This window comes from Ammospiza caudacuta, chromosome 14, assembly GCF_027887145.1.
Source record: "Ammospiza caudacuta isolate bAmmCau1 chromosome 14, bAmmCau1.pri, whole genome shotgun sequence".
NCBI lineage: Eukaryota > Metazoa > Chordata > Aves > Passeriformes > Passerellidae > Ammospiza > Ammospiza caudacuta.
In genome coordinates, this window is record NC_080606.1 from 13559489 (window position 1) to 13584302 (window position 24814).

Here is a 24814-nt window from a genome sequence, read left to right on the forward strand (position 1 = left end):
CGCTTCCTGGTGGCGGCGGGGCCGGGCCGGTGCCGGGGCGATGGCGGGGCCGGGGCCGGTGCTGGCGGCGGCCGCGGGGCTGTGGGCGCGGGGGGCGGCGGGCGCCGAGGTGGCGGCGGCGCGTCCCGGGGCGCTGGAGGAGGAGATCGTGTCCGAGAAGGCGGCGGAGGAGAGTCACCGCCAGGACAGCGCCAACCTGCTGGTTTTCATCCTGCTGCTCACCCTCACCATCCTCACCATCTGGCTCTTCAAGCACCGCCGCGCTCGCTTCCTCCACGAGACCGGGCTGGCCATGATCTACGGTGAGCGGTGCCCTCCTCACGCGTGCAGCCCGCGCTCCCTTCCCGGGACACCGGGCGGAGCTGCCCCGAGCGCCGGGAGCGCATCCCGGAGCTGGCTATGGGGCTGGCTATGGGACTGGGCTGGCTATGGGACTGGCTATGGGGCTGGCTATGGGACTGGGCTGGCTATGGGGCTGGGCTGGCTGCGGGGCTGGCTGCGGGGCTGGGCTGGCTGTGGGGCTGGCTGCGGGGCCGGCAAGCCCCGAGTGGGACCAGCACAGCATCGTTCTCCCGGTCGGTGGGATCCCTCCCGTTCTCCCCTGGTGGCTCCCCCAGGGCTGGTTTGGGGCTGTGTGGGAACACGACACATCCTCTGTGTGTGCAGCGGTGTCACCGGCACAGCCCCGTGCTGCTGAGCCTTATCTGGGTGGTGCTGGAGGGAGGGTTGGTTGTTTTCCAAACCCGAGATATGGAGGGCTCTCGAAGGCTGAGTTACTCCCAAATCTCTGGCAGTGAGGAGCTGGTTGGGTTTTTCCAGACAGCCTCAGAGGGTGAAGCTGGCAGGGTCATGGGCTCCCACGTCACCAAGCACTGGCAGGTCACACTCACCTGCCCCAGGGTTGAGAGTGGGGACTTGGGGCAGCACACAGCAGCTGTTGTTTCACTGGTCAGGAGCCTTGCATCCCGGGATGGTTGAGGCTCTGAGAAACCTGGTCCAGTGGAAGGTGTCCCTGCCAACAGGGGTTTGGAGCTGGATGATCATCAAGGTCCCCTTGTGACCCAAACCATTCTGTGAAACCACGTGCTGTGTTTCCAACATGTGTTTAGAGCATCCAGATTTCCAGAAGCTGCCCAAGAAGAGTGGAGAGGCCATTTGGGGGATTCTCCCATGTTTGCCACGCTCAGGGGCTTGCAGAGCCAGCAGCCTTCTGTCCTGCTGCCTGGGGACCTGTGTGCACAACCTTTAGAGTTCCTCCTCCTGCTATGACAGGACCTCTTGGAGAGGACCCCATGTGTATCCCACTGGAAGCAGAGCAAGGCTGGGGGTCAGTGCAGTGGGGCTGTAGACATTTGGGTTTTAATGTGATTTCCTAATGTGACATGGCCTTGTGAAGTGGCCTGAACCAGGGTATGACAGGACCATGCATGGCTCTCCCTGGATTATCTGGCATGACTTTGAATCAACCAAAGCAGGACTGGGAGGTGTGCTGGGGAATGATTAATGTGGCCGTGGGTCTGTATCTAGGGATGATTTGTTGAATTTAGGGTTGAGAAGGCATCTCCTGCTGCGTGCTGTAGTTAGTGTCTGTCCTCTGTGTGGCCCTTGCTGCCTGGGGGTGATGTGTGACCCCACAGAGCCAGACATGGCTGAATCTCCCACACAGCAGAAAGCTTTGATCCAGAGGCTGTGACTTGACCTGTTTGGGCCACTGGCTTTTGTGATCCCAAGTTTCAGTTAATTGGAAGTGTCCTTCCAAATGAAGGGGTGGAGGCCCTTGTATCATTGCACAGGCATGGAATGCTGCTCTGCTTTTCCAGGGGTACAAAATCCTGCCCTGCTTTTCCAGGGACACAAAATACTGCTCGGCTTTTCCAGGGGCAGAGAATACTGCTCTGCATTTTCACATTCCTTCCAGCCACTGCTCAGGGGGGTTCAGGTGTTTCTGGCCTCCTGCCCAGGGTGGGGATGGTCACCTCCTGGGACAGGAGCTGTGCTGTGGGAGGACATGATTCCAGCATGGAAGGTCTTCTCCCTCCTGCTGCCCCAGAGCTTTCACTTTCTATTCCTTTCATGCTTTCGCACTTGCCCTTTATCTTGTTCTTTTTCTCCTGGGCATTTCTCCCTCTTGATTATCCTCCCTGACGTACCTGAGTGCTCACTTTATTCTCAGAGCACAACCTGGGTTCAGTCTCCTGCTGATCCATAAAATGCACCTTTTCTGTCTGCTCTTTTGCAGACTGTGCTTAGGGAACTGCTGGTGAAATCAGTAATGTCACCTGTCTGATCATGCGGAAAATCCCAAGTTTTCCTCAGCGTCAAGGCTTTTGGCATTGCTTCTCAGGTAGTGGCAGGTGTCATAGGAAAAGGGGTGTAATTCCCAAGGAGTGGTGACATGCTGTTGTTTTACTGTGACAACTTGAAATCTGCAGGGAATAAGGGAGGTATCCCTGTCCCTGGCTCCCTGTGATGCTTTTAGCCCCAAGGAAGTTCACTGAAAATGTGCAAAACAGACCCTGAAATCTGAACAAGAGGAGCAATTTGCAAAAGCTTGTCTTTTTCTGTTTAAAAAAACTCAATAAGTCAAAACTTGTGCATATATCTCTTTTGGCAAAACACATCAGTTTCTTTGCTGTCTTTGTTTTTACTGGAAGTTGTAAGCTCTTGCTCCGGGTGGATTTCTGTCATGCACATCACACTGTCAGCTCAGAGCTGATGTTCAGGAGCTGGACACCAACTGGAATAATTTCAGTTATAGACAATAGGTGCTTAGTAGCCCTTAAGCTTCATTTCAGTGTTTAAAATAAGGTTCCCACATCTGAGGTGCCCAGCATTTAGGATGATTAATTGAACAATTTTGTTTCAGTTCTTCTCAGAGTCTGATGGTGGATGTGCAGGAGCTTCTCTAAAAGTTTAGTTTCCTTGTGCTTGTTCCCACTTGACCTGTGAATTGTGTGTGTCTAAACTGCTTGCTGTCAGGATGTCTTCAGCTGTTACATTTTTCTTCCCTTTTGGTGTCCAGATTAATGCTCCCCTGGGGATCCTGTCTGCTTCCATTGTTGTTAAGTGCTGGGGTTGGTAATATATTAGTCTTCATTTAAAACATTACCTCGGAAATATTCAACAGCACCTTAAAAAAAAAAAACCCCATGGGCTTTTGTTCTTTTTAATGAAGTCGGGAGAAATGCAATGAAAATAATCTCTTGCACTTTGCATAAAAGAACTCAATTAATTTGCCGGCTTTGCCTTCAGCTTCTCAACTCCTTGCAGCTTTCAGCTGGCAGCTTCCTCAGTGCTGTGTTCCCTGTGCTCAGCTCAGCTCCCTCCCAGGGCTCAGTTTTGTGAAGCTCCTGGCAGCAGGAGCCTGTCGATGCTGGCTCACAGGTTGCTGCTGGGGCAGCCCTGAGAGTGCCAGGAGAGTCTGAACCATTTCCTGAGAGCCTCTCAGAACCAGGAGCACCCACAGGGTCCCCTGGGCTTGCTCCAGGTGTCCTGAGCTCAGGACTGGGCTGGTGCCTGGAAAACCAGGTCAGGTTTGTGCCAGGTGCCTCCCGTGAGCATCGTTGGGTAGGGAGGGTTGGTCAGAGCCACCATGGGGCAGGAGGGGCTGCTGGTGGGGCCATTTGATGTGGGTGGGATAATTGGTGAGCAGCAGAGCAGCAGGATGCTTTCCCTGCAGGTAACTCTGCCAGTGTCTCTGTGGCAGGGTCACACTCAGTGCCCAGGAGCAATTTGTGCATTTGCATATTTGCAGATGGGTTCTGTCCCCAGTGGCAGCCTCCCAGGCAGCCTGTTCCTGAGCAAAACAAAAAGTATGATCTGGGCACTCCCAAACAGGGGTCTTTGGCAGATGTTGTAGGTTTATCTGTCACTTTTCCCTTATCCCATTCCTAGCCAGAGGGGGAATTTGGCCCTGTCTGGAGCTTGGCTGGCACACGGGGCCAGGAGCAGGTGCCTGGATAAGGAGATGGCAGAGGAGCAGGGGTGCTATCAGATGTAGCACTGCTTTGGGACAGGGATTAAGGGTGGAGGGGCAGTGACTCAGGATCCCTTCTGAATTCACAGCAGGGACTCCTGTCTGTCCCTCCTTCCTCTGTGAGGTCTCTCCTCTCACAGTGTTTAGCCTGGGTGTTAAATGGTTACTGGGTGGGTTTCCTTCCATCTGAGCAAGGGCAGGCAGCTGCCGGTTTCTGATTTCTGCATGAACCTCTGAAATAGTTTTTCTTTTAAGAAAAAAAACTTTTTAAAAGTATCTCCAGGCAGTTCTCAAGGGCTGCAAAGTATGGTGCACCTTAATAGCCATAAGCAGATGTAAATAACCCTTTGAAACTCCTTTTGACCCAGTGAAGGGTTTTGGTTGTTTCCCCTGGTATCTCTAGGATTGTCAGCTGCTGGGTGAAAGGAAAATGGGGTGTTTTGTCCCACTGCTGTGGTGCCTTGCAGCCACTGCCACATGCTCCTGTGAATACATGCTGTGGCATCATGATGTGCTGACACACTTGCTTTCATTCTATACTTTTATTTCTGGAGCACTGGAAGATCACAGGAGCAGGGACTGACAGAAAAGTAATCTAAAGAATTGCTTTTGGTGTCCCCTGTAAGTGATGGTGGTGTAAAAGAGCCCTCAGCTGCTCTGCACAGTGTGATGGGCCCTGACCTCTCCTTGCTGGAGCTGGCAGTGCCCAGAGGGAGCTGTTCTGTGGCCCTTGGGGTGATAAGGGGAGGATAAAGTCCAGAGTGGTGAGCACTTGGTTGATAGTACATGGCTTAAAAGCATCTGTAGCCTTTCAGCTCACCTGTGCTGCAAAGTGCTGTATTAGACCAGGGTTTGGGTCTGCCCAGTCCCTGAGCTGAGCTGTTCTAGGTCAGCAGTGGTGACTGTGTGCAGCCACTCCTCTGCCTGTGCTCATGGCCTGGGTGTGTGCTCTGGTGGCCCTGCTGTGTGTGGCACCCCTGAGATGGGAGGTGGGAGCTTTTCTTTTCACCATCAGGAAAAATGGCAAATCTTATCCTGGAAAAGCTGTGGCCAAGGGAGGAGGAGTCCAAAAGTGTGTGGCTGATCAGGAGCTGGCTGCAGGAGCTGCTGAACGAGCTGTGGCCCCACAGTGTTCTGCCAGGCTCTGCCCTGAGAGTGGTGGCACAGGAAGAGTTGGGTGTTCCTGCCAGGGTTGTGCCCTGCCTGTAGGAGAGCAGAGCAAGGCTTTAATTAAGGCAGCAATCAGGAGCAGGAGTGTCCTGGGAGGCAAATGGAGAAGCCTTCAGAGCGCTGCGGTCTGGGTTCAGTTCCCACGTGGCTGAAAGCTTTTCATAAATGTGTGGTTCAGGGATGGGGTTGGGATCCAGGATTTCTGTGGCAGCTTGGGGCCGCCTCAGTCAAGGAGTTTCCAAACCCTTTTGTGCTGAAGGCTACATGGAAAGGTGTCTTGTGGGACACCCCTCTTCCCCAGCCTGCAGATGTCGAAACACTCTGCCAGCAGAGCACTCAACGCACTTGAATCTGGATTCGAGACCTCAGACAACAAAAGAAAAGTGCTTTATAAATTGCTGACTTGCAAATTAACCCCAAAATTCCCCTCCTTAGCTGACCTGGAGGCAGACTTGCCTCATGGGGCTGCCCTGGGGCTGCTGTTTGTGGTGCAAAGCTGAAGTTTGCAGGGGCAAGGAGTAGATCTAGGTGGTCAGCCTGGATTGGGAAACAAGTTTATATGTTTATATTTCAAAATGTGGTTTTATAAAAACAGGGAGGGCTGGGATGAGGCTGCATGGTGCTGCAGCCTCAGAGTGATCAGGGTGGTTGCTGGGTGTCATCTTTAATCCCTGCCAAAATGAAGAGTTTAATGGATCAATGTCAGGTTTCAAGGTGTGCAGGAGGCACAGTTTGGGCACGTGTGAGCAGCGCCTGGCCCAGCAGTGTGAGCTGCTTACCTTAAAAAACCCATTGTGCCCTCGATGTTGGCTGCCCTGGAGTGAGGGTCTGACTGATTTCTGAGTGGTTCAAATCCTTCAGGACTTGTCCATGTCTGTGTTAGGAACTCTCCATGAGCACGGAGTGTTTGCCTGGCTCACAGGGACAAGAATGATTCAGTTCAGTTATTGGGCTGTGGTTGTGCTCAGCAGCTGAGCAGGGGCCAGGATCCTGGTGCTGCATCCATGCTCAGAGAGGGATCATCACTCTGGGGTGTGCTGTGGTTTGTCTCACAGAGCTGTGTCCCTCCCAGGTGTCCTAGTCGGCGTGGTCCTGCGCTACGGCATCCACGTCCCCAGCGACGTCAACAACGTCACCCTGAGCTGCCAGGTGCAGAGCAGCCCTGCCACGCTGCTGGTCAACGTCAGTGGCAAGTTCTATGAGTACACCCTGAAGGGGGAGATCAGTGCCCAGGAGCTCAACAATGTCCAGGATAACGAGATGCTGAGGAAGGTAAGGGAGGAGTGACTGGGGAGGTGAGCGATGCTTCTCACGCCCTCCATGGGGATGGGTCCTCCATGTGCTACATTAAATGGTTTTATTTTGGTTTTTTAACTTGTGATTGTGATGAGCAGTAATTTATGTGTTGAGCACAATGTAATGAAACTCTAGTTTTAGCTTATCTTCATTTAAGCTCTGGGATTTGTCTTCAGAAGATCCCAGACCCAACAGGTTTCACATGGTGGGAGTACAGGGCTTCCTCCATATATTACTTTCTTGTATTTTGTCTTGCAAAATTTTAACAAATCATTCTACTGTTGGTTGTTTTTTTTTTTTTTTTTTTCTTTCTTAACAGGTGACTTTTGATCCTGAAGTATTCTTCAACATTTTGCTTCCCCCCATTATATTTTATGCAGGCTACAGCTTGAAAAGGGTACGTGCCTTTACAGTGCTGATGTTTTTAGTTCCTCTGCCTCCAGAGAATTTTTAATACTTGTGAATGCTTTAATGCTTGCTCAGCAGGCTGAGGCTGTGGGGGTGGCTATGGTTTCACCCAGCAAATGTGGGATTGTGGGAAGCAGAGCTGAGAGTGCCCCTGTCATTCTTGTCTGCCCCTCTGCCCTGGGAAGGGTCAGTGACTTCAGCTCTTCCCAGCAGGGGTTTTTGGGGTCAGCCAGGCCATTTCAGCCATCCCAGCTTTCCAAGCACATGGGACTGTGGGAAGGTTTTAGAAAGCAGCAGCTCTCTGAAATGCTGACTTGGAAGGAGAGGGGAATGATGCAGTTTAGCTTGCGGGAGAAGGAAGGAGGAATGCTGCTGGGTTAGGAAATCAGTTCCCAGGGCTTGGAATGGCACCTTATTAAACACCCAGCTATGAGAACATGGCACATTCATGTTTATTAATGCTGCATTAACTCCTGGTCTGGCACTGGGCTGTGCTGGGCACCCTGTGCCTGTCCAGCTCATGGTGTCTGAGCTGGGTCCAAGTTGCTGTGGACACTGTGGGTGCTTGTGCAGGCTTGAAACAAATTGTTAGCAAAATATAATTCAGTTTTTGATTTTTTTTCTCCTGCTAGAGGCACTTCTTCAGAAACTTGGGATCCATCCTGGCATATGCTTTCCTTGGCACTGCCATTTCCTGCCTGGTGATTGGGTGAGTAGATGGAGCTGGTCTGGTTCTTCCACAGGGGTTTCAGCTGTGCTTGGGAGAAGTGCTCTAAGCCTGGAGCTGAAGCTGCTAATCCCAGCCCTGAAAGGTCACACAGGCTCTGCTACTGCTGCTCAGCAGCAGCAAATAATACTATTTACTGTGCAAACTTCTGCTGCGTGGGCAGGGTGGTTGCTGTCTAATTGTGAAGTGCTCTCTCAGCATCTGAACATCCCATGAGAACATTTGTTCATGGCAAGGAAAGTTTCACACTTCAGAGAAAATTGATAAATTTGATAAATCAGCAACTTCAAATTATTGGAAGCATAAGGCCTCCTAAACTTCAAGCACAAGAGTAGAGGGCAGGATTATAGAGGTGGGTGTCTAGTGAGCACAGATGTGTTTCAAATTGTTTATCCCTCAGTGCAGAGGCTGCTGGATGGTTCCCACTCTGGACGGTAGCACACAGGCTGACACAGGGTGTTCTCCACTGGAGTCCAGTGGATTCAAGCAAACTCAGCATCTGCATTATCTGCTCCTCACTGAAAGTTTTGGGCATTTCAGAGTCAGTCCAAAGTGACTTCACTGAACTGTGTTTATGTGCAGCACTGCAAAGTTATCTTGTGACCCCATAAGCATGGCTGCTGCTTTTCTTTAGGCATGTTGTGCTCCTGGAGGAGTTCTGGTCCCAGTTCCCTCCTGGCACCACATTTGTGCTCCTGTTCAGAGGGTGCTTTGGTGTGTGTGGTCCAGCATTCACCCCCAAGGTCACTGCCCTGGGGTTTCACCAGGCTTTGTGCATCCCATGCAGTTCTTTGGTGTTCTGGCATTTGGATGGCTTTAATCTGGTGAATGCAGGGAAAGCAAGGCCAGGTGAATGTTGTTTTAGTGCCCTGCAGAGATGTGTAACTGCCTCTTGTGCTCCCCAGCTCCGTGGTGTACGGCTGCGTGGCGCTGATGAAAGTCACCGGGCAGCTCGGGGGAGATTTCTACTTCACTGACTGCCTCCTGTTTGGGGCCATCGTGTCAGCCACTGACCCAGGTGGGTTACAGGCTTTCCCTACATTTTGGGCTGGTTTGACTTGTGGGGCAGCAGGGAAGAAAGTCTGAAACACCTGTGAGTTCCCTCATTCTGAATTTTGGAACTTAATTTATTTGTGACATTCTTAGAGGTCAGATTTGTCCCTGTGCTTTTTAATTTTCTTCAGTTATGTACAATACAGTTTCCAAACCTCTGCTTTCCTGAATCCTTATTTGTAGTAAAGTCCTAGGCAACCTCTCTGTTGACTTTGCTGGGGTTTGTCATTGTGTCTCTGCCACCCTGTGCCAGCAGCTGTTGCAGAACAAGATGTGTAATGTGAGGAAGGTTCAGTTGATAGTTTTAGTTAGTTTAGCTATTTTCTTTTGCTTCCAGTTTGGTTGGATTTTGACAGGGGCTAATCTAATTGAAATTAGATTAATGAGACACCTTAATGAGCAGTACTGAGGAGTAGTGACACCTTGGTTTACTCATGCACTTTATAAATCAAAACTGTGAAAAACATGCCTTGTCCAAATAATTGAAGTTAGTTCGTGGTAGCTGTTATGTGGTAGCTGTTCACTTGCATGCTCTCATTTAATGCAAAAACACAGGGCCAGAAAAATGGCTCTTTGCTCCTGCCCTTTGCTGAGCAGAGCTGCAAATCTTCTAATGCTGAGAAATGCTGCAGATGAGCTGTCGGTGTCATGTCCCTTCTTTGGGCTTAAAATAGGAGCAAGAAGATTTCACAGGTAGAAATGGAGCATTTCCCTGTACATAAATGGGTTAAACTGCCCTCAGCCTGAACTGTGCCCGATGCACCATCCTGCTTGCTTTGGATGTTGTGATGTTTCTGTGAGGCTGACATGCAAAACCTGCTGCTTTCCATTATCTTCTTGGAGTTGCTGGATCACAGAAGAGCTTGAGGGAGCTCTGATCTCTGCCATGTGGTCCTAAATCACAGAAACCCCCACATGGGGTTTGAGCTGATGCCTGGCTGTTTCCAGTCAGATCTGAAACGTTGTGTATCTGTGCTGGCACTTAGAATGTGTTGAATCCAAGGATTTCTCTGAGAGTATCAGGAATGGAAAGGACAAGCAGTCATCATCCTGGACAAGCCTGATCCTTCTGGCCTTCTGCAGGTGCAGGAGGGCTCTCCCTGGTGCTCTGAGCTGAGAGCATCCCTGCAGCTGGGTGGCTCATGCCAGCCTGGTACTGTGGCCCAGCCCATGAGCTCAGACCCTGGGAAGCTCAGAGCAGAGTTTGTTTGTGTCTGCTTGCAAAAGATTCAATAGGCCAAGATGTGTTTTAGTGAAAGGAGGAGGGAAATGATGAATCAAATCCAAATCTGAAAGAGCAGAAGGAAGACTATCCAAGAGAGCACGAGGGGCAGCTGGCAGCATCGCAGCAGTGGCACAGATGTGCAGGAAGGCAGCTTTCTAAAAGGGACATTTAGTCTTTGATTACATCAAGATAACAGCACCTTTTTGAATGTCTCTCTATTTTTCTATTTTTCTATTTGTCAGTGACTGTCCTTGCCATATTCCACGAGCTGCAGGTGGATGTGGAGCTCTATGCCCTTCTCTTTGGTGAAAGTGTCCTCAACGATGCCGTTGCCATCGTGCTGTCTTCGTAAGTGTCCCCTGCTTTTATGTACAATTGTTACCTGTGTTACATGTCAGCAGCTGGGGGGAGCCTCTTGGCCTTGCCCCTGTAAAATAGGAACAATGGGTGTTTGCAAGAGCATCTAAGTGTCCCAAAAAGCTGTGGTGACATCCTGATGCATGTCCTCATTGCTTACGACTGCTTGGGATTCCACATTGCCCTTACAACTTCCCCCTGCGTGATGGATGGATTTGTTTTGCTTTTGTGGGAAGTTTTTATATCCCTCTGAAACAGGAAAAGCACCAAGTCTCCTTTTCAGCCACAAGATCCCACTGAAACCCTTTGCTGATGGCTTTGCTCCTGCCTGCATTGCTTCCCACCTGCAAACCCCTCTTTTGTTTGGGTGGAAATAGTTGGTGAAGCAGCTGTTTCCTTTCTCTCCCCACTTTGAGGAGTTAATGTTCTTACAGCTGGAGTTAATGCCCTTGCCTGAACACATGGGAAACTTGCTGCCTTTTTAAGGAATGTTTTATATTCTTTAATATTTTATGTCCTTTGCATGCAGGACATATTTTATCTGCATTTTCACTGTGTTGTCATCACTGCAATTTGTTCAGTAATATATAATACCTGCAATGGTGACAGCTTAACATATAGCTGAGACTAATGGAGAAAATATTTCTGGAATACTTGTCACTCCAGTGTGCTGCTTGTGTGGGTTTCACTGGAGGCAGCAGTAACACACTGAGCTGTGTGTTGTATTTACTGAATCGAGTGTTTCTGTTGGGGTTTCTGGAACTCTTTGTGTTGCTCACTCTGGCTTTTCTGCGGGATGTGTCACTGCTGGTGTGAGAGCAAACGCTGCACAGCCAGACTGGGTTTCAGAAGTGGTCATGAGAGAGGAGGGGATGGGTTCTTTCAGCCTGTGCTGGCAAAAAGAACTCATTATCTTCCCTATGGCAGGTTCTGGGTGGGAGTGGGTGGATTCAGCTTCAGAGGAATGGAATTCCTGGTGGATCTCGGCAGGGATTTGCCTCTTGCTCTGCTACAGTGCCAGCTCTGGAGCTGTTGCTCTGATTTCCTGCTTTCCTCTCTCCATGAGCTGAGCTCAGGCCACCCCCTCCCCAAAACAGGATAATTTGCACCAAGGCAGCAGCTCTGGGTTCACTCAGCAGTTATTTTATTTTGCCCCAGCACTGCAGGCAGGGGATGATGGGGAGCCGGGCTCTTCAGAGGCTTGTGCCCAGTCTGGGTGCCCCAAGGCTCCTCTCCTGCTTTGAGCCCTGGGCAAATGTTTGTTCTGTGCTTAAGGAGCAGGATCTGTGCCTTTCTGTTCCTGTCTTGCCCTGGTGTGGCTTGGCAGCAGGAGCTTGTTGCAGGATGAAGAGGAATTGAACCCAGAACTGAAAGCTGGTGGGCAGTGAGGTGCCAGAGCTGCAGTTTGGGAGCAGAAGGGTAAATGCAGCTGCAGGATCCCAACCTGCTTCTTCCAAAGGGAGGATTTGCAGGGATTAAACACCACAGGAAGCCCCATGGGCAGCAAAAGGGGAAATAAAGGGCAGGTGGAAATAGTGTCTTATTGGCAATGCAAAAACAAAACCAGAAGGAGAACTGTAAGAGGTTAAAATGCAAAACCACAAAACCAACATTCAAGGAGTTGGTTATGGAGTGGAAGTGAAACCAGTCTGGATTAAAAAAAAAAAAAAAACAAACCTGAAAACCCAGAATAAAAACATGTTGGTGAATGAGGAGTATAAGATGGAATTGATGAAAATTAAAGCACAGAGAAATCTGCAGCTTGCAGTGTAAAAGGCAATGCAGAAAAATGAGCTCTATTAAAAGCAGGAAAGTTTAACAAATTACCTGTGTTGGAAAGGGGAGGTTTGTAATTTCTGTTGCAGAAAAATGTTGGTGTAGAGTTAGGGGAGAAAGCTGTAAGATGTGTGTGCAGGGCAGTGAGTGTCTGTTCTCAGCAGTTTTAACAGCAAACGTTTAAAGTTCACATCCAGGAGTTTTACCAGAGTGAGCCCAGGGATTGCTAACTAGGAAGTTAATGTTTCCAAGAAGTTTACAGCAAGGAAAGTGATGTAAGGAGATGATAAATGGGATTTAGGAGCTGGATTAGGGTCCCCCTGTATCTCAGCCTTTCCAGGTAGAACAGTGACTAATGCAAGGCTCAGCTCATCAGGAGTTAGGAAGGAGCAGACTGAGAGCACTGCAGGCCTGTTTGTCATCTCACCACAAAGGTCTCTTGAGGTCTGGTGGATGCAGGGAATGGTGCTGCTGCTGTGCATGGCACTGTCTGCCTTGGCTGCCCTGTGGTATTGCACTTTGGAGCTCAGAGCAGTGCAGACTAAATGCAGAGCATGTTAAATGTGGCAGAACAGGAGCAGTTACAGCTCTCCAGGGATGTTCACAGCAGCTGCCTTGCTGGAGAAATGGAGGTTTCCCACTTGAATGCTTCGGGGTCCCACAGCACCTGGCATTAGAGAGAGCTGGTGCCAAACCCCCAGATACCACCATAAACACCACATGTCACACAGGGCATGGGCTTTGGTCCCCTGCTCTCCAATGTCCAGAATAACTGCACATCCAGCCTGGGGGGTGGCTGATCCCAAACTCCCCAGGACAGGGAGGGAGTGCAGCCCCTGCACGCTGTGATCCCAGGGATTGCAGGGTGTTGTGCCTCCCTGGCTGCTCAGGCTCGGTGTTTGCAGCAGCTGTAGCACTTTGCAAGGCTTGGTGTAGCACTGTGAGGTGCCTCTCCCTCCAGACTGAGCAGATTTGTTCTTGTGCTTTCCCTCCTCCTGCAGCTCAATAGTTGCCTATCAGCCAGCGGGTGACAACAGCCACACATTTGATGTCACGGCCATGTTCAAGTCCATCGGGATCTTCCTGGGGATATTCAGTGGATCTTTTGCAATGGGAGCAGCTACTGGAGTTGTGACAGCTTTAATATCCTTTTCACTGTTTGGTTTTTTTCCCAAGTGTTTGCATAACAGCTTATTTATTTTTTGCTGCACTGCACTTCACCCAGATGTTTAATTTGTTTTCCCTAAATTAATGAAGGACAGTGCCATAACCTTTTTAGGGGCAGACTGTGTAGCTGTGATGCACAATTGGAATTTGATATGCTCATAGCCTGCATAATGTCTCTCCAAATTGTCCTTAACCATCTGCAACGTCACCAAGTTCACCAAACTTCGGGAGTTCCCCTTGCTGGAGACTGGCTTGTTCTTCCTCATGTCCTGGAGCACGTTCCTGCTGGCTGAGGCGTGTGGCTTTACAGGCAAGCTCCAGCACAGCCCTGCCCCTGCCATGGACATCTGCAGGCATGATGGGGCCACTGAGTTCTGCTTCCCTCAGTATTGATTGCAGCCAGGGCTCTCCCTCTGCCTGCAGGAGTTCAGTGATTCTGGGTTCTGGGGTTCCTGCATTCAGTTCCCTCCAGGCCTGGGGTGCAGCTCAGCTCCCTTTTCCTGACCAGGACTCTAATGTGATGCTCTGCTCCCCAGGTGTGGTGGCTGTGCTCTTCTGTGGGATCACACAGGCCCATTATACCTATAACAACTTATCTACAGAGTCACAACACAGAACTAAGCAGGTGAGAACTCCTCAGACCCCTTCAGCCTCTCTGAATTTCAAATTCAGGTTTTTTTTCCTTCCCTCTAGCCAGAATTAGGTGCATCTGTCTTCTTACATCTGCATTTCACTAGGGTTGCTTCTGCAGAAGCATTTATTGCATGATGGATGGGCTAACATGCTTTTCTTGTTAAATCTATATTATGTCTAACTCACTTTTAATTTGTTTTTCTCTTCCAGTTGTTTGAGCTTCTGAATTTCTTGGCAGAAAACTTCATCTTCTCCTACATGGGACTTGCACTGTTCACCTTCCAGAACCATGTCTTCAACCCTACCTTTGTGGTGGGAGCCTTTGTATCCTTTGGAGCCCAATTTATAAGACAGAAAGAAAGGGAGAGGTGCCTCATTCCCAATTTCTGTTTTTCTTTCAAATGAGTGGGTTTGGTTTTTTTTTCAGTCAGTCTAGCTTTATTTTTAAAAGGGGATTTCTGCCATGTAGTGGTGCCTTTGCTGGTTATTTTAAGAGGATGGAAATTCTTTTTCCAGCTTTTCTGTTGTTTTTTTTTTTTCCCTGTCTTCTCTCCTCTTGTGGGCATCGGAATCAGCTGCTGCAGGGACTCATCATTCAGTGTGACTGTGATGCCAGTGCCAGGCTTTGTCATGTGCCACCAGGAGGGGCTTTGCCAAGGGGGGGCTGCCTGGTTTAGCCATTTATTTCCTCTTTTCTCTGCTAGTGCACTTGGTTAACCCTGAAAAAAAGCCTTTTTTTGGTCAAACAGCACAGTTACAGCCACAGTGGATGCCTCTGAATGATGTCATGAGAAAGGATTTCCTGTTCTGCAGGCTGATGCTAATGGGAACAAGGGCCCTGGTATGTCTCAGAAAAACAAGAATTTTGAAGGAATTTTTTTTTTCACACCACAGGGAAGCCAGTTAGATGTGCAGAATTATTTTCACTCTTTGTCAGCACTGATGCAAGTTTATACTGGTAAACAAAACATTTTTGCCAGTGCTGGTCCATGGGTTTTCAGCAGGCTCAGCTGAGTTTCCCTGCTCAGCTTTTATGGGGTTGCAGTGGGGCAGAAGGGGTGGAGAGCAGAGAAATGCCATTTGGGCTGTTAGATTGAAATTTTGTGCTGTGCCTCTTCAGTAGGAACTGGCTAACTCGCTGATGAAATAGCTCATTCATGAGAGAGATCATGAAATACGTCTCTTATGCAAATTGTGGTGTTCAGGAAAGAACATAAAAGCTAGAAGCATTTTCCATATTATTCAAGGCTGTGCTGAATACTGGCTCCAAGATTATTTTTGCCATCTGGGTGCTGGTATTAAAAGATACAGCTTCAAAGATAAAAAGCATTATGAAGGGGCTGGTGATTCTTGTATCTCACAGGCTATGAAAACAGAAAGAGTATTAGATTTTTTTTTTTCCTTCTCAACTGCTGCTGCTTTCATTTTGCTGAATAATCTTTGGGAATGAGACTTGGCTTAAAGCTTCAGACCCAGCTGTGAAGTGTGGCATTCTGGGGAATGTCAGAGGGGTTGTCATAGCTGTGATAACTTGAGCCTCACAGAAGACAAATAATTCTTGGGGTGCAAAATGGACCTGGCAGCAGAGAGCACACTGTGGGGAATGGTGTTTTTTCTCTCCTCTCACTTGTCTAACATGTCCTTTCATCATTACCTGTGTTTATTTGTGCTTGTCTCTGTGTGATATTCTGGATTGCAGTGTGTGCTGTGTTTCAGTGAGGCAGTAGCCTGCTCTTCCCACAATGCTGTAACACTCAGGCTGGATTGTTTTCTTTGCAGCCACAGCACCAGTGTTTGTGCAGCTCCCAGCTCCCTTTGGGCATAGAGACTGGCTCTGTGTGCAGGTGGGATGTGATGGGAGACACAGGAAGAGCAATTTCCTTAACATGTGCAAATACAGCTTGCTATCTTCCTAGGAAGAGCTGCCAATATTTACCCATTGTCATTTTTACTGAATTTGGGGAGAAGAAATAAGATTGGAACGAATTTGCAGCACATGATGATGTTTGCTGGTACGTTACCGCATCCTTCCTCTTGACCATGTCAGGGTGGGAGCATGAGGGAAATCAGGTATTGGGGCTGATGGATGAGCTAATTCCCAAGAGTATTTTGCTTTCCCAGCCTGCTGTTAGATAATGAAGGGGTTTGTGGTGTATTCATGGTGGTTCCTTATGGTGAGAAGCTGGAAATATTCCTTATTCAACTCTAAATCTCTTATGGGCAATGTCTGGGGAGGGGAGCCTGGGCAGGAAGGGACTCAGTGGTCTGAGATGTAGGAATGAGTTCTGTTACTATGGGACACGAAATAACACAATGTGAGCATGCAGCTCTCTCAAGGTAAAAAGAGAGTTTTAATTTCTGACTCCAACATTTATAGATTTCTAAAAGTGACAGTGGATTGGAGGGTGACAGAGCCACCTCTCCAATGACACTGGACAAACGAACAGTCCATCAAATCTCTCCTGCTCCATAAAAGAATGCAAAACATTCAGTTATTTACATAAAGTGTGTAAGAAAGTTTGTTACAAAAATGTAAACATCAGAAGTTTCATCATGTTGAGATATTTGATGGTGCTGGGAGGTCGATTAGGGCATCGTTGATGATTTTCAGGATTTGGTGGTTTTTATGAAGGTTGAGGGCCATTGGTTGTTTCTGTATGTGGATATGAGGATGATTCTTTTTTAGAAAAACTTAAAAAATCAGGGTGACAGAGCTCCTCCTGTCCTGCTTCAAGCACCTGGCACGGAGCAGGAGGAGGGTTTGCCTTTCTGGGCTCGGAAAGAGGGGTGACGAAACCATCACTGTGGTGATGTCCCAGCATGAGGGGACAGCAGGATGCAAACCCCAGGTGGGGAGCTGGCCCTGGGGGCCATGGGGAGCTGTGCTGACCCAGCTGTGTGCTTCCCCTCCCTCAGGGCTCCGTGGGGCCATGGCCTTTGCGCTGGCCATCCGCGACACGGCCACCTACGCGCGGCAGATGATGTTCAGCACCACCCTGCTCATCGTCTTCTTCACCGTCTGGGTGTTCGGCGGGGGCACCACGGCCATGCTGTCCTGCCTCAACATCCGGTCAGTGTGGGCTGCCCTGGCTCTGCACAACCTGCTCCCTGCTCAGGCTGCTGGGCTTGCAGAGAGCAGAGGCACATCCTGCGTTGTCCTTCCTCTGATCCCTGCCCTGGTGTGCTGTGGGACTGTGTGCGTGTTCTCCCTGGCATGGTGTGTGACTCTGTGCCTGTTCTCCCTGGCCTGGTGTGTGACTCTGTGCCTGTTCTCCCGGGTGTGTCTCTGTGCCTGTTCTCCCTGGCCTGGTGTGTGACTCTGTGCTTGTTCTCCCTGATGTGTGACTGTGCTTGTTCTCCCTGGCCTGGTGTGTGACTCTGTGCCTGTTCTCCCTGGCCTGGTGTGTGACTCCGCTTGTTCTCCCTGGCCTGGTGTGTGACTGTGCTTGTTGGTGTGTGACTCTGTGCTTGTTCTCCCTGGTGTGCTGTGTGACTGTGCTTGTTGGTGTGTGACTCTGTGCCTGTTCTCTCCTCGCAGGGTCGGTGTGGACGCGGATCAGGAGAACGTGGTGAGTGTGCTCTGCTGGGGTCACATCCTGACCCTGTGAATGCCTTGTCTGTGCTCTGCTTCCTTCCAGCTGCAGGAGGTTTTAGCTCCCCCTGTGAAAGAGTTTGCAGTCACAGCTTTTCTGTGCTCTCTGGTTCTCATGAGCCTTGTTTTGACTCAGCTGGAAAGAAGGGCACAGAAGCAATGCTGTTCTCGTTGCTGCTCCAATAGATTCGGTCTCTCCCTTGCTGGGTTTGAAATAAATTTCAAAGTGAGCATGACATGGAGGCTCTGCCTCATCCCAGTGTCCAGGAACCATTTACTGACTCATTTGTTGTAGCATCTGCCCACCTTTTACCCATGGGTACCCTCAGCCCCTGCTTACTACCCCTTTTCCTGTGGGTAGTTCTGTGGCAGCCCCAGAACCACTGACCACACTGAGATCAATGCTGGCGCCCCACAGCCCTGGGAGTTTTTCTCCCTGGTGGTTCCAGCTGTCTCATTCATGTGTCTGCAGCTGGCTGTGCTGTGGCTGTGGCTCTCCTTGGTTTCAGTGTGGATTCTGCACCTTGCAGATTCATTTTATTCAGAGCCATTTATTGGGCTGTTCACCTCCTGGAGAGAAAGCATCAAATGTGACAGGCAGCCCAGGGCCATAAATCTGTAAGCCAGATTTCTGTGAAATATGTAATTGTAATTCACAGTCCCCTCCAAACAGTTTTATATTTTTTTTCTCTGACTAAAAGGAAGCCTGGAGTTCCCATAACATACAATTATTTGCATGCAGCAGCGTCAGGCGAGATCTGATGGAGGTTGGATCTGTCAGTCACTATTAAATGTGATGTCTGGGTGCAGCTGCTGGCTCTGAGGCACTTTAAACCTTGGGGCCAGACACTGGAAGGCTCTAGCAGCAAAATGGTCACTCTGTGCTTTGTTACCACCTCCCTGAGGCAGTTGAATGCTGCTAAATGCAGCCTGTTGTGGTGTGAGCATCCTTACACACCCAGCCAAAGGCTTCTTCTGAAGAGGCAATGGGGAAGTCTGTGTCTCTTTGTGTCCCCTGGGGATAATCCAGTGTCCCATGGGTTCTCCTGGCCCTGATCCAGCTCGTGGCATGTTTTTCTGCCCCTGTTTACTGTTTTTCTCTCCCACAGGGTGTCCCAGAGAGCGAGAGGAGGAGCACGAAGGCTGAGAGCGCTTGGCTGTTCCGCATGTGGTACAACTTTGACCACAAGTATCCTTGGGCAGCATTGGAATGTGCTGTCAGATCCCACTCCAGACACCTCTCCCTGGGACCATGAGCTCCTCCCTGTGCTGACTCAGATCCCACTCCAGACACCTCTCCCTGGGACCAGGAGTTCCTCCCAGCTTAGCAGGGAGCCAGTGTTTGCTTTCCCCTGACATTGCTGTGTTTGGGTTTGCACCTACTCGTGTCTGGGGCTGCAAGAAATAACAATTTCCACCCTCTGTCAGTGAGAAGGCAGCAGCAGTTCTGTTCAAAGCTGGGCTCTCCAAGATTGGCATCCTGGGGTCCTTAATCCCAGGGGCAGGTGGGCAGGAAGGGATGGGGTTTTCATACTTGCAGTTCCCCTTGGTAGATCCATGCCTGTCCTCCCTTCCAGATGCTGTGCTGTGCGTTAGTGGAGGAGTGATGTGAGGCTGAGGGGCACAGGATGGTGGGACAAGCAGTGCTGTTGAGCATCTTACCAGGACTGTGTCCTGCTGTCTTTGGTTGCATTCTCTTGGCACACCAGTACAACTTCTGTGCTTCCACACATTTGTGTTTCTTTTCTTTCTGTGATTTCCTCACAATGCCAAGTCCTTCAGTGCTGCCCTCCCAGCCCTTTACTCACCAACACAGCCCCGTTCCTCTTTTTTCCTTAACCATCTCTGTAGCTACCTAAAGCCTCTCCTGACACACAGTGGTCCCCCTCTGACCACCACTCTCCCAGGGTGCTGTGGCCCTGTTGCCCGGTGCCTGACGAGCCCACAGGCGTATGAGGTGAGTCCTTGAGTAGTCCTCTTGTAGCCACAATATTTTCTGAAAAATCCCTTTGCTAGGATATTTCCTCCTGAGAAGTCGAGAGGCCTCAGGAACAGAATGTAAACAACAATTATCTGCTGGTGTGGAATGCACCAGGTGCATCTGTGATTGGTCTCGTGTGGTTGTTTTTAATTAATGGCCAATCACAGTCCGGCTGTCTCGGACACTCTGGTCAGTCACAAGATTTTATTATCATTCCATTCCTTTCTATTCCTTTCAAGCCTTCTGATGAAATCCTTTCTTCTATTCTTTTAGTATAGTTTTAATATAATATATATATTAATTTATCAGCAAACCTAAAGTTTAGTTGTAAAAGCAAATATTTTATTATCATTCCATATATTATTTATATTATATTATCATTCCATTCCTTTTCTTTCCTTGCTAGCCTTCTGACAAAATCTTTTCTTCTTTTAGTATAGTTTTAATATATAATTTTCTTTTAATATAATATATATCATAAAATAACAAATAAGCCTTCTGAAATATGGAGTCAGATTCTCATCTCTTCCAATGTTGGGGCTGCCTGCAAAATTCTACAGCCTCTCAGCTCCTCAGGAGCAAAGATCCTAACAAAAGGATTTTTCATAAAACACATCCGTGACCCTCCTTTTTTTCCCCCAGAACCAGGAGCAGCTGAAGGACGACGACTCCGACCTCATCCTCAACGACGGCGACATCAGCCTGACCTATGGCGACTCCGCGGTCAACGCCGACTCGGTGCCGTCCAGCGGCGCCTCCCGGCGCTTCGTGGGCAACAGCTCTGAGGACGCCCTGGACAGGGAGCTGGCCTTTGGGGACCACGAGCTGGTGATCCGGGGGACACGCCTGGTGCTGCCCATGGACGATTCGGAGCCGCCCTCAAACGTCCTGGACAGCGCCAGGCACGGTCCGGCCTAAGGTCGCTCGGTTTCATTGACAGTAATATCTGCATATATGATCAAGAAGTATGTACTACCTAAAGTCTAATGCATGTCTCAAAATGTCTAAGCTGTATAAATATTATTTATATGGTGTCAAAAGAATATAAATATTCTCTGCCAAGCACTTGTAAAGGACAAGCTGCAAATTTAAGTTAAAAACTGTGTTGACTGCACTATGTAGGGTGGAACTGTTTTAGCGTCAGAGTCTTTTGCACACAGTGAGCTTCGTTAACGTGCGGTTTGATGAAGGGTTTAGTTCCCAGCGGGTGAGTAAAGGAGCTGTGACTCCCTGTTCATCCTTTGAACCTGGGAGGGGAGGGTAGGGAGTTGCTGGTGAGCAGTGGAAATTGCTTTCTAGTCTGATGAGGATTGTTGAGTTTCTTTTGGTCTCTGATCTTTGGATAGTCAAATTTGAAGTATCAGCAAAAAATCTGCTCACAGACCCTCTCGCCAGGCAGTGGATGGTGATAAACTTGTTTCACTGTGGGAACCTGGAGACTTTCTGCTTCTTAGTGACCCTCTGCCCAAGCCCTGCTCTAATGGGCTCATGGCAGACCCCGGCCAAAGCTGGCAGCAAGGGCTGCTGGTGTGTGGCTGCAGGGATGGGAGCAGGAGAGAGGGATGGTTGGTGTCTGTAGTTGTGTTCAGGAGAAGGAGGCGATCCCACAGAAACTACACCAGGCGTGCACAGATTTTAGGTCTCAGTCCATCTTTCAGCTGTGGCTCAAGCAGCTTTCTCGAACCAGCCATCAAAATCCTCTTTTGGCAACTAAATTTCACCTTTGGGAGCGGCCGTGTGGCTGCGCGGGCGAGTCCCCGTCCTGCGGTCACAGATGTAGCCAAGGTGTGCAGAGCTGCACATGGGGCTGTGGAGCAGCACAGCCCACCTCAGACTCCAGCTTTAAGGCTGCAGATCCACACGGTACCTGCGGAGCTCTCCAGAGGCATCCAGCTGGTACTGAAGGGGAGCCGTCCGTCCGTCTGTCCGTCCGTCCTCCCGCAGAGTCAGAAACCATTGCACTTTTTTTGGTAACTCCTTAGCATGCTGTGTGTCTGCAGTCCCCACCCGACTTTTCTCGCGTCTCTTATCATTTAATGACAAATGTTTGTGAGTTGATTTTTGGTTTTAATTTACGGTTTTTTATTTTTCAAGGAAGAGCACAGAACAATTTGCGATTTCACACTAGTGTTAAAGGATTTTTTCTGTAGTTATGGGAGTGGCTAAAGGTGCAGTCAAACTGCTAACCCTGGCATCTTTTTTATCCTGGAAAGGGGGAATCATGGAAATTTACTGTATGTAATTTTATTGTCTATTTTATCTACAGTTTTTCTATACAAACCTTTCAGGGTTACTGGTGCACTACAGGTCCATTCTGGAGTTAACCCTCTCCAGAGGGCTTAAACAGAGGTATTTAAAATGAAACGACATGAAAGAGAGCCAGGTTAGTCGAGCACTCCCTGCTCCATTAGCTGTCTTTGGAACAAAGTCTGCATCTCTCAGGATCTGACCCTGAGACCTCAGAGCACTGTCCCCACAGCCGTTTTCCCCAGCACCACCTGAGAGTTGGAGGAGACAGAAAATCCTGAAGTTTCAAGTGTATATTATAGTTGAGAAAATAAATCTACACTATTTGTTTTTTTTTTTTTTCATTTTCTCAGGTCTAAGTAACATTGCCTTAAATTTATGGATGTGAAACTATAATTATTTTGGCAGTTTATCCCCAAGAAAAGGCTTTCTTTTTCTTTCTGAACAAAATGTGTAAGTGTTGCCATAGGACTTCCCTAGAAGGGAGGTAATGCTCTGTTTATATTTGGATATATTTGGGGCATCTTCCTTGCACCTGTAAATGGCATCCCGCTGTTAACAAAGCTGTTGGATTAGCACTGGCCTTTGTTTCCTACTATGCAGGAATTCCATAAAATGAGTGTGCATTTTATATGATGTCTGTAACTTAACTTCATGTGTTTAAAAAAACAAAAAAAAGGAGAGAAAAAAAAGTAGAAACCTGTTGATTTTAGGTTTACTGCATCACTTCTACATCCTGTTTTTTGTTTGTTCTGCCTTTTTGAAGAGGTATGATAAATAACTACCTCTTGTTTTTTCCTGTATAGCCTGACTATGAATTCAATTTACAGAGTTGGAGGTGCAGGACAGTTCTGCTGCCCCGGGGCTCCCTCCCAGGCATTCCCAGCTGAGGTGCAAATTTGCTGCGAGGTGGCCACAAGCTGAAGTTTTCTCATGGCTGTGGCAGCAATTCCTCTCTTCCTCTGACCCTTTGACTTCAGTAATTTATCCACTCACTGTGAACTTGAGATCACATTACCCAGAAGCCTCAAATTTTTAACACCAATAATAGTTCAGTTACATGAAAAGAAAAAAGTTAACCAATGGTGATTTTATGGATTACATTATGATCCATAGATAATATAATCAGGGCTGTTTTGAATAGCCTTAGTCAATGAATGAATTTAGGCTTAAATTGAGTGATTTCATAAATGAATGGGATTCATCCTCAGCTGATTATTTCCTGTGCTGGGCTGCAGCAGAGCACACAGGAATGCCTGGTGTGCAGAGGCAGAGCCCTGATGCTTTGTGCTGCAGATGGAGCTGAGGGTACCTTGGAAAATCAGGGCCTGAGACCTTTGCCAAATAGATAAGACAGCCCTGAGGAGGCACTTCACAGCCCCCACGAGGATTTAGAGAAGGTGCCCTTCTTCTGTAAATTGAATTTCCATGGTTTTTGCACATGAAAAAGCATTGTAGGTAAAGTTATGATTTGTACTGGTACTGTCAGTTTGTGTGGTAATGGCATTAACCCCGTAGCTGTGGTGTTTGTGCAGCTGATCTGTGATAGCTGATGATCACTATTGGACCTTCTGTTTACACTGACTAAATCCTTTACTATTGCGTTGTACTGTGAAAGAAGGATTATGGGCCTATAAAAGATGATTATTTTTTTTTTGGAATTGTGTGTACTGTTTCATTAATTCACACGGAAATAAATCTGTAGCAAAGTGACCGTGTGCCACTTGACCTTCTGAGAGCAGTTTGTTCATGGCCTTGGCAGCAGCCAGGGGTGCTGCACCCCGAGGACTGCAGGGTGCACCCTGAGCCTCCAGCCCAGCTCCTGGGACCCTCCTGCAGGAGCAGGGCTGGGGAGCAGAGCCATGCTGGTGCCAAAAGCTCTTCCAGGAGCAGCACATCCAGCTGGGATTGTGCTGCTCACTCCCATCCCTGGGGCAGGGAATGGCACAGAGGCATCATCATGGGATGATGGCAAAATCAGGATCCCTGAGCTTTCCCGGGCTTTTATATCCCTGGGACTGTTGAATTTGCACTTGGGCTCCTGGCTGGTGGTTCTGCCCTCTGACTCCCACCTGCACCATTTGGCAAGTTGTTCAAATGCTTTACAACCCTTCAGCATGGAGGACACCTCAGAAATTTCAGGAATCTCTTTCTGAAGGCTTTGGTTTGCAAAGGACAACTTTAATCCCTTGGATGGTGTAAAACCACATTGTCACAGCTCTGCCTGTACACCTATTTACCAGGCAGAGACACTGATAATTATTTACCACACTTTGTGCTGCTTTCCAGAGGGACTTTGTGTGGGGTGCTGGATCCTGAGCTGTCCTGCTGGGCTGTACCAAAACTGAGCCTGCTGCTCCCAAAAGCTGAGTGAGAGAGGAATGCCTAGCATGGCCTGTGCTGCTGGATGTCACAGCAATGGGACAGGAGACAAAGGTGTTACAGGATACAAAGGTGTTATATTATTTTCTTGCTATGAACTGGTGCTAATTCTGTTGTGCACTCCCACCTCAGCATCCTGACTGCTGGAATAAACACCATAATCCCACTGGATACGTGCTGTCCAGCCCAGCTGGGGCTGGGCTCGGGCATGTAACTGAAGCAAACAAGGACATAATTTAGCAGTTGAACAAATGCCTTTTGGCAGCCCTTCACCTTCCCAAACCCTCCCAAGAAGTGCAGCAGACCCCTTCAAACGTTTCCTTGAAACAAGGTGTGATTCAGGCCCCTCACCATTGGTGAGTGGCCCCCCCAGCACCCAAAATGTAGCTGGGATCCCCTGGGCTGTGTCCAGCCCCTCCAAGCCGGGCAGCTGCGGCTGGGCACCCCTGGATGGGCTCCCTGTGCCAGGAGCTGCCATCTCATCTCAGCCATGCTCACATGTTTGGGATAGGTGCTGCTCAGGGGCACAGCAAGCAGGGACAAGGCAGTTCCTGCATGGTCTGGGATGGGGACATTCCCTGCAGGCAGGTGCACAGAGCTGTCATTGCTGATCAGTCCCTGTTTATCAGTTCTGTTCAGTTTGAGCTGATGAGGGGCAGCTTTCAGTCAGTGCCATCTGTCCATCTTCATGTGGGGATCAGTAAAGAGCTGGGAAATGGGCCAGCATTGGGTATCTACAGCCTCAAAAAAATCACAGGGCTGTGTTTAGAGCAATCCTGTATTGCTGTGCTCAAAGCCACCAACAGTTCTGCACCCTTGGCTCT

At 49.0% G+C, this 24814-nt stretch overlaps 1 protein-coding gene across 1 annotated transcript; it reads left to right on the top strand.

Annotated features, from left to right (window-relative positions):
- Nucleotides 1-25: 25 nt before the first annotated feature.
- SLC9A6 (solute carrier family 9 member A6) lies at nt 26-23269 on the top strand. Its single transcript, XM_058813969.1, has 16 exons — nt 26-302; nt 6219-6418; nt 6762-6839; nt 7483-7559; nt 8483-8595; nt 10098-10203; nt 12990-13131; nt 13360-13465; nt 13692-13780; nt 13999-14112; nt 15689-15800; nt 16705-16858; nt 17327-17357; nt 18490-18569; nt 19232-19337; nt 20004-23269. The coding sequence occupies exons 1-16, from the start codon at nt 41-43 to the stop codon at nt 20277-20279; spliced, it is 2046 nt and encodes a 681-aa protein (XP_058669952.1). The 5' UTR covers nt 26-40; the 3' UTR covers nt 20280-23269.
- The last annotated feature ends 1545 nt before the right edge of the window (nt 23270-24814 follow it).

Excerpts from the sequence above, each read along its gene's own strand:
- SLC9A6 (XM_058813969.1), top strand. The coding sequence starts at position 41 with ATGGCGGGGCCGGGGCCGGTGCTGGCGGCGGCCGCGGGGCTGTGGGCG. Across the intron at positions 13,132-13,359 it reads CTGGAGTTGTGACAGCTTTA|GTCACCAAGTTCACCAAACT; the intron begins ATATCCTTTTCA and ends ACCATCTGCAAC. Across the intron at positions 16,859-17,326 it reads CTGTCCTGCCTCAACATCCG|GGTCGGTGTGGACGCGGATC; the intron begins GTCAGTGTGGGC and ends CTCTCCTCGCAG.